This window comes from Conger conger, chromosome 15, assembly GCF_963514075.1.
Source record: "Conger conger chromosome 15, fConCon1.1, whole genome shotgun sequence".
Lineage (NCBI taxonomy): Eukaryota > Metazoa > Chordata > Actinopteri > Anguilliformes > Congridae > Conger > Conger conger.
This window is the reverse complement of record NC_083774.1, coordinates 5650307-5659448: the sequence shown is the minus strand read 5'-3', so window position 1 is coordinate 5659448 and position 9142 is coordinate 5650307. Positions and strand designations below refer to the sequence as shown.

General features: G+C 50.9%; 1 protein-coding gene across 2 annotated transcripts in view; it reads right to left on the bottom strand.

The window, feature by feature from the left end:
* Positions 1–1185: 1185 nt before the first annotated feature.
* Positions 1186–9142, bottom strand: part of lrrc4ca (leucine rich repeat containing 4C, genome duplicate a) — an 87724-nt gene continuing 79767 nt past the window's right edge. For both annotated transcript variants that reach the window (XM_061222419.1, XM_061222418.1), the window contains exon 3: positions 1186–4229. In XM_061222419.1, coding sequence (XP_061078403.1) covers positions 2251–4170 — 1920 coding nt within the window. In that variant the 5' untranslated portion in view covers positions 4171–4229 and the 3' untranslated portion in view covers positions 1186–2250. The remainder of the gene's footprint in view (positions 4230–9142) is intronic.

Genomic DNA, 9142 nt, shown 5'->3' with positions numbered 1-9142 from the left:
CACCCACTCCCATCCCATTTCTGTTACCATCCCCAAAACTATAAGCTCTGCTGGTAATCCATCCCCCCGCCAAGAGAGGGCTTATCTCCCCCGTCTTTTGTGTTGGTTCTGGCAGCGGTCGGGGTAAATCCGGGTCTCATATCTCAGGGGTTGCGACGTCATCGGACAGACCCGCGAAAAAAGGGTTGTGTCAGGACATCGGCGAGCATACCAGCATACCGTCATGACTTAGCTCGTTTAAATCTCGTCCTCTGAAAGACCCGAGGAGGGTGGAACCGGGACAGGAGGGTAGCGTAGCGGCGCGCGTCTTTACACGAGCAGAGCTTGTTTCATTCCGCCGCCGTTGGACGGATCCACCGGGACATTAGCGTAGCCTTACGCAGGACGAGACGCACTACATGCAGAGGTTAAATTTCGCTATCTGACAGGCCCTCAGAGGGTGGTGCTGGGACATTAGCCTAGCGTAGCCTAGTGGAAGCCATCTTTACCCAGGCCCGGCCACGGTACGTTCAGACAAAGCGTGCAAAATTTTGCTCTCTGACGGACATGCGGTTGTTGGCCCTGGGACATTAGCATAGCTTAGCCTAGCGGCAACCATCTTTACCCAGCCTGGGAAGCGTGTTAAACTTCGCTCTGACGGACCTGCGGTGGGTGGCACTGGGACATTAGCGCAGCGGCGGCCATTTTGGCTCGGGCCGGGCCCCGGTACGTGCAGAGGAAGCGCGTTAAGACTTCACTCTGACGGACCTGCGGTGGGTGGCACTGGGACATTAGCGCAACGGCGGCCATCTTGGCTCGGGCCGGGCCCCGGTACGTGCAGAGGAAGCGCGTTAAGACTTCACTCTGACAGACCTGCGGTGGGTGGCACTGGGACATTAGCGCAACGGCGGCCATCTTGGCTCAGGCCGGGCCCCGGTACGTGCAGAGGAAGCGCGTTAAGACTTCACTCTGACGGACCTGCGGTGGGTGGCACTGGGACATTAGCGCAGCGGCGGCCATCTTGGCTCGGGCCGGGTACGTGCAGAGGAAGCTCATTTCGGCCCAACATCTGCGGCGGCAGATGGAAGGATGGAAGTGGCGGTGCAGGTGTCGCCGGGCCGAGAGGTGAGGGCGGGGCGGGGTGGCGGGCGGACGGGCGAGGAGACTCCTCGTTAAAATGCAGGGGAACGAGGGGCAGCCGGAGGGGTGGAGGAGGAGGGGCGACCGGGGCGCCCGCTCTCGCTTCCGCATTCGACCGCGAGCGAGAGGCCAGAGGTGCGGGGAGCCCGGCCGCTCTGCCCTAATTAAATCAGCCGAGCGCGCACTTTCATAAAGAGGGAGGCAGGGCCGCGAGGCGGGGCCGCTGGATCTCAGGGGCCGACGGAGGGAGGGAGAGAGAGGCAGGCGTCCGTTCATGAATTGAAAATGTGGGATTTTTTTTTTTATCTTCTTCTTTTTTTTTTTTTTTTGTGAAAAATGGTTTTAATATGCCATTTAATTAAATGTCAGCTCTCTAATTTTTGAGGGACTGTTGTCTTCAGGTTGTGCTCCCGTTCTATTGCAATCGAAACGTACATCTGCTTCTAATCCTTTTGACTGGCAGGCCTAATCAGATATTATGCTATCACCAGTCTTTATCTGTGACATTTCCCAGCAGTCAGTAATGACTAAGCTCTAAAGCCACATAAATTATTGTTATGGCCATTGCAGATTTCAACAATAACTCTGTGGAAAATCATTTCATGTTGGCTATTTCTGTCTAGACATAGGTGCCATTGGTGTCAAATTACCAGATTAGAACATAGTCAACCCATAGTGACACTTCCTAGATTAGATGCCTTCAGCGGAATTTACATAGAGTTTTCAAAGCACTTTAGTAAACCATTTTTCCCCAACACAAGACAAAAAGGAAAAGAAAACAAAAAACATAAAAAAGATGAAGTGCTGAAAAGAAAAAAAATAGCAGAATACATGTTTTTTTTCTTGATTTAACCACAATAGATTTTTTTTAAATAAATAACCTTTGTTTTTGTAAAGACACTTTTTGAAACAGTAGACATACCCTAGTTCCCAATGTCAATGATAAACATTATCACCCCCTGCTTCGCCAACGTGTCCATCAGTTATTTTTTAAATTTTCACTCCTCGTCGTATTATTAATAATGTTTTTTTTTTTTTGTTTATTTGTTTGTTTGTTTGTTTCATTTCATTTTAGTTTTATGTTTGTTTGTCTGTTTTGTCGTCATTAAATCGTCTTGTGTCGAAACAAAGTTAGATTTGGGTCTCTTGTACATTGTCTTTCGAGCTAGCGCGGATTAGCAAAGGTTCATGCGCGGAGCTGTGTATGGAGTTGATGGTGGAGGCGTGGTTGTACGCAGTCTTGTAGGAGTTGTAGTGGTTGAGGTGCTCATGCTCCAGAGGGGGCAGGGTCAGGTGGCTATCCATCGCAGGCCCGCCGGTCAGCTCCTCGTCCACGTTGATGATCTCGATGGTCCGGGTCGGGGCGTGGTGGTTCTGCTGGTGGTGCTGCTTGCGCATCTTGTAGAAGATGATCAGCATGACGGCCGCCATCAGCGTGATGGCCACGAAGCAGCCGATGATGATCTTGGTGGTCTTCATCACCTCGTCCAGCCCGTTGAGGGCGCCGTCGAGGTCCGTCACGGGGATGGTGTAGGTCTTCTCCGTGGTCTTGGTGGAGAGCGAGGTCCGCGCGGTGGTGCTGGTCACCGACGAGGACGCCTCCCAGCCGGAGGAGGGGGTGGGGCCCACGCTCTGCTGCACCGTGGTGCGGCCCTCCTCGTGGCCGGGCTCGATGGTCTCCACGGTGACGGTGGTGAAGTAGCTGAAGCTGTTCTCGGTGGAGGAGACGTTGAGCGTGGCGGAGGCCGTGGTGTTGCCCGCCGAGTTGCTCACCATGCAGGTGTAGGTGCCCGTGTCCTGCACCGTGACGTTGGTGAAGTTCAGCGTCCCGTCGTTCAGCACGGAGATCCGCACCTTGTAGGCGCCGTGCGTCATGATGGAGCCGTTGGGCGTGATCCAGCTGACGGAGGTCAGCGAGCTGGCCCTGCACTTCAGCTCCGCCGCCATGCCCTCCGTCACGTTGAGGTCGGCGGGGGGCTCCACGATCACGGGGGCGTAGCAGTGGAAATAGTTCTGGTCCAGCTCCCCGATGTAGCGCCCCTTGTGGCTGGCGGGCGAACTGCAGCGGGCGCAGCAGCTGGTGTTGGCCGGCACCATCTCCTTCAGCCACCAGCTGAGCCACAGGATGTCGCAGTTGCAGTTCCAGGGGTTGTGGTGCAGGTGCACCCGCTCCAGGTGGTGCAGGGGCGTGAAGAGGTCGTGGGGCAGCAGGGTGAGGTTGTTGTGGGCCAGGTTGAGCTCCACCAGCGACTGCAGGTCGTCGAAAGAGTTCCGCTCGATGGTCTGGATCTGGGCGTGCATCATCCACAGCTTCTGCAGGTGGATGAGGCCCTTGAAGGACCCCGGGCGGATGACGGACAGCTGGTTGCCCGACATCTCCAGCTCGTCCAGCCGGACCAAGGGGATGAGGTTGGGGATCTCCTTCAGGTTGCACATGCCCAGGTTCAGGTAGCGCAGGTTGCTCAGGCCCTCGAAGGCCCCCTCGGAGATGTAGGAGAGCCTCTTGAGCTCGCCTAGGTCCAGCCTCCGCAGGGACGGCACCCGGTTGAAGGCGTAGGACGGGATGCTCTCGATGGGGTTGTTCCGCAGCCAGAGCTCCTTCAGCTTGGACAGGTACTCGAAGGCCCCGTTGGGGATGGTGGTGAGCCTGTTGTCGAAGAGCTCCAGGGTGTTGAGGCTGGCCAGCCCATTGAAGGCGCCGATCTCGATGTTGCGGATGTGGTTCTTGCTCAGCTGCAGGATCTCCAGGTGCCGGAGGTGCTTGAAGCTGTCCACCTTGATGACCTGGATCAGGTTCTCCTGCAGGTTCAGGTAGCGGGTGTTGGTGGAGATGCCGTCGGGCACCTCCCTCAGGCCCCGGCGGGTGCAGATCACCTTGCTGAACTGGTTGCTGCAGGAGCAGACGGACGGGCAGGTCTGGGCACGCACCAGGCCGGCCACCACCAGCAGCTGGAGAGCCAGGAGCAGCACAAAGAGGGGGTCGGAGAGCGCCCTGTTCCCCTTAGGCCCTCTCATCCTCTGCAGTGGGGACGATGTCATCTTGTTCAACATTCATAATTCATTGGTGGGGGGGCGGGACATCGATTCGGTAAGGCGTAGAATCGGGGGGCCTGGAGACAGGAGAGAGAGGAGAGGGAGAGAGAGAGTGAGAGAGAGAGAGAGGGAGAGAGAGGAAGGCCGTTAGCAAAGTTAGCACGTTAGCAAAGAGACTGAAAAGGCTTGCTGTAAGCATCGGAAGCGGCTTGATATTTCATTGGTTGCGGGGGCGTGGGACTGAACATCGATTCAGTCACTGGGCAAGGCCTGGAGTGCACAAAGAGAAGTAGTGCATTAGCATGTTACTGCGGAGGCAGCAGCCGGCTTGTATATCGTTGGCAAAGCGCCGTTTCACACGAAGGCGTGTCGACAGTTTCCCCCGCGATTATCCCCCGGTGCGGCGGAAGCGTGGCCCTTTTCGCATCTTAAACGAACATGAATGAACGGGCGTGAACGCCACGTAAATCTGGGATTATCTCGTTTCCGTCAGATTCAGACCATCGCCTTGTCATGAAAAACCATCTTCTTACACATAATTTCTATATGCAACGCAGCACCATGCATAATCGGCACAAAATGTAACGGGGGGGAGAAAAAAAAAAGGGACTGAATAAATGAATATTCAATGGTCTCCTGTAGCCCAAAATGCGTTTGTATTCCGGAGGCCTGCGAGAGACCTTTCAGTCAGAGAGTGAATGAAAGGGGGCACAGTGAAGCTGTGCTGTGGAATCCACAGTAGATTAGATGTTTAATCACCTGGCTGTCAGACATGCACACGGAGCTACAGCAATCAGAGCAGATTTATACATAATCATCACCCGCTATGAGGAAGGAAATGCTCTAAACAATTACACGCAAGCGCGCTCCCACCCACGCATGCACACACGTGCTAACACACAAAAACACACACACACACACACAGATGCACGTACATATGCAGACAGACACACGCATACGCTCACACACGCAGACAGAAGCACACATGCACATACCGTTTACACACACATACTCACGCACCCATGCACACATACATACACAAACACACACACACGTGCTTACACACACATGCAGATAGACACAGACATACACTAACACACTTACAGTATGCAAACATACGCTCTCACACACACAGACACAGACATACACTTACACATGTGCTAACAACAACAACCACACACACAAACACACACACACACACACACACACAAACGCCACAGCTACGACCTTGGGAAGGTGTGTTAGAGTATGTTTATGTTTCACAACAGAGTGTGTTGCCTGTGCCCTCTCAATTTCAGGCACATTGCACATAAAAAAAAATTGAATAAGAAATCTGAATATGGAGACTGCATCCATGTGGGAACGGAGGGGGAGAGTGTGTGATTTATCTTCCTGACGGGAATGACATAAATAAGAGGAAGCTTGGCTCCTACCAGTCCTTCAATCAAGTAAATATATCTGGAAAGTTCTGATTACAGCTCCCTGAGAAACCCAGGGCTGTGTATGTGACTCGACTGAGAAACACGGGGTGGACCAATGAGACTGCCTCTGTGTGTGTGTGTGTGGGTGTGTGTGTGTGTGTGTGTGTGTGTGCAGCATTACGTTGTATGCGCAAGCGTGCGTCTGCATATTTATCAGGTTGCATATGCGTGTACATGTCTTTGTACACTGCCACTGTTTACACACACACACACACACACACACAAACAAACAGGCCCCACAGGCCCCTTGTTGTTGGTGTAGCTACAGTATACAATTTGCTAAATTCTGCAGTCAAAGCAATTCCGTATGAAGCCAAAAGTCACCAGCTATTATCATATCACAAGTTGATATAGCGAGTGAGCTGTTCAGATAGATTTTGATCTTGAAAACAAATGTAGCTATACGAAAGTGCTGTAGCAGTATATAATCCTCGCAGGAACACACTTTCTGTTGAATAGCTTATGATAACAGAGGCTATGTACATTATATGTGGTAAAGTACGAGCAGTTGGCGGAACTTCAAATGTATTAATATTATATATCATTAATTATATTTCCTCATATTCTATGATTCGGGTATTATGCTGCGAAAGTCCCTAGAATGGCCGTGTGTGTTCGCACTTGTGCAGTGTGTTATATATATATATATATATATATATATATATATAAAATAATCTCTAGGGTGACTAAGACTTCTGCATAGTACTGTACATGGCTCCACTGAAATCCAAACATGTATGAGTCCTGTTCTGATTGGCCGACGTACGACACAAGCTCGCTCCATAGGCCGGAAAGCAGAGGCTGGCCCCGCCTCCTCGGTCGAGGATGGGCAGGTGATTACTGTAGCCAAAGATTAACTGCGTGATTAAAGAGACCATTAATACTTTAATTGCGAAACCTGATTCTGAAGCTAACTACCCCGCGGGGAATGGGAAGGCAGCTTTGCGTGAGATCAAACAAGGCCTGTAAAAATGAAATCCTACTGCACTGGACCACGGCAAGGCCACAGCGTGTGTTTTCAGCTCAGACCCGCTGGCTGTAAGACACACCGCCATCATTAGTGCAGAAGAAGGCGAGCGCCGCAACTGCAGGATAATTCCTGAAAACCATTTCACATGCATGTTATATAAACGTGACAGTGCATATCCGATGTTGCATCCCACCAAAAACGTTCAATTTTGGTCTCACTTGACCACCATACCTTTATTTAATCAGAATTTAAATGACCAAATGAGATGAAAATGTCATGTTTTGGTCAGAGACAGCATCGGCATCTCATACCCACGGTGGAATATGGTGGTGGTGGGTCACTGATGTAGTGGGGCCGTTTTAATGCCAGAGGACCAGGGGCACGGGTTAAGACCAAAGATACAATGGATTCCACCAAGTATGGAGCAATCCTGGCTGTCCATCTGGCTGCCTCAACCACAAGGCTGAGACTTGGCTGTAGGTGAACTTTCCAGCAAGACAATGAGCCGAAGCGTACCTCAAAATCCACACAGAAATGGGTCCGTGATACCAAAATGTAATGCAGTGGCTGTCTCAGGCACCAGACCTCAATCCAGTTGAAAACCTGCGGGCTGAACTGAAGAGGGCAGTTGATAAGTGCAAACCCAAGAATGTGAAGGATCCTGCAAGGATCTGCGTAGAGGACTGGCCCAAAATCCCTCCACATGCATTCCACAACGTTGTCAAGCATAACACAAAAAAACCTCCACGCTGTTATGTATCTCAATACTAAACAAGTGGTGCCAATAATGTCTTGGTAAAATCTATACTAAATGAATGTTTGATTATGGCTTCAATTTGATTGAATTGGATTTGAATTGGAACATTATTAAACTACAGTATTTTCCGCATGTTGACATTTTGAGTTTAACTCAATGAATATCTTGTTTTTGTAAGTATTTTTGTGCAATGCCAGTCAGGGGTGGCAATAATTCTGGAGCCCATTGTATATAAACACAGACAGTATACACTCAGTTTCCATGGAGATAATGCAGATACATATATATCTCCATAGTAACAAAATATGCACTCTCATGTATCCATTCAATAAACCATGGCAACTCTCAGTAAGAGTAAACAGTGTTTTCAGCACTGAATTATAGAGTTCTACACAGAATAACACAGCCCGGTAATCCAATCACATGTCTCCTTGTCCTAAATCACACAAGTGAAAACAGCAAAAGACAGCAAAAAAAATACAAATAAAAAATCTCAAAGAGCTACAAAAAGAAAACATTCCTAGAAAAAAAGAAAAAAGACCCAGAGAAGCAGAGCCGCTCCAGAGATTCGTCTCTGAAACTGGATTTAGATCAGGCAGGGAATTAGATTGAAAAAGCGATAAAACAAAAATGAGATTAAGAAATGAATACATTTTTAACTTCCGTATCCCTCTGGGGAGGAGGGGTTGGCAGCACGTCTCTCTCTCTCTCTCTCTTCTCTTCATCCCTTGCTTTATCTCTCTTCCTCTCTCCCTCCCTTGCTTTCTCCCTCTCTCTCTGTCATTATAAGTCTCTTTCCTTTTCCCTCTTGTACTCTCTCTTCCTATCTCCCCTTCTTTCTTCCTCTCCTCTCCCTCCCTCCCACTCTTTCTCTCTCCCTCCCTCCCACTCTCTTCCTCCTTTCCTCTCTCCCTCCTTCTGTCTCTTTCTTTTTCACTCACCTCCTCTCTCTCTCCTTCACTCACCTCCTTTCTCCCTCCCTCCCCTCCCTCCCTCACTCTCTCTCTCACTCTCTGTCTCTCCATCCCTCCCCTCTCTCTATCTATCTCCCTCCCTCTCCCCCTCTCCTCTCTCTCTCTGTGGATGGCTGTCAGGCAGGGAGAGATCAAGCTGGTGGCATTTGAGAAGGTGGGGGCGGGGAGGTGCAGATTTATGGTGTTTTGGGACAGGTCCCTTTGCACCAAGTCAAAAAGAATCCTCTAAAAGACTAAGGTAGGGTGAGAAGGCAGCGTTTCCAGGACAAAGCTGGAATCTGGCGACCGGCAGGGGGCATGATCAGGCCGACCAATCAGAGAGGTCACACGCCCTGGCATAAAGGAATCCCGAGCATTGAAACGGAGAGGCCCCAGCGACCCGCTGATCCAACACAGCCTCGACATTCCCTCAGGAACACCTCGTCCGAGAGACACGCCTCTAAGCAAACGCCTCCAGGCGATTCCCGTTTCCTGCACCGGTTTGAAAACCGCCCCGTGCCTCGGTTCCTTCACCGTCCGCCCCACTCTGCGGGTCTCCGTTTTCTCCTCGATGACGTTGGGTTTGGGAGACCACAAAACCAACAAGGTATGACGTGGACATCAGAATCCCAGTCCTGGTTCTGATGAATGAAATGCTACAGTGTGGGGAAGAAAGAGTGTGTGTGTGTGTGTGTGTGTGTGCGTGTGTTCTCGTGCGTGTGCGGAGGTGGGCCATTTCTTGGGACATTTGGGCCTATTTCTTGGCGGGTCGGCCATTTTGTTTGGGCAGAGCTGGTGGCGACGGGCACGTGCGCCAGGCACACCGATG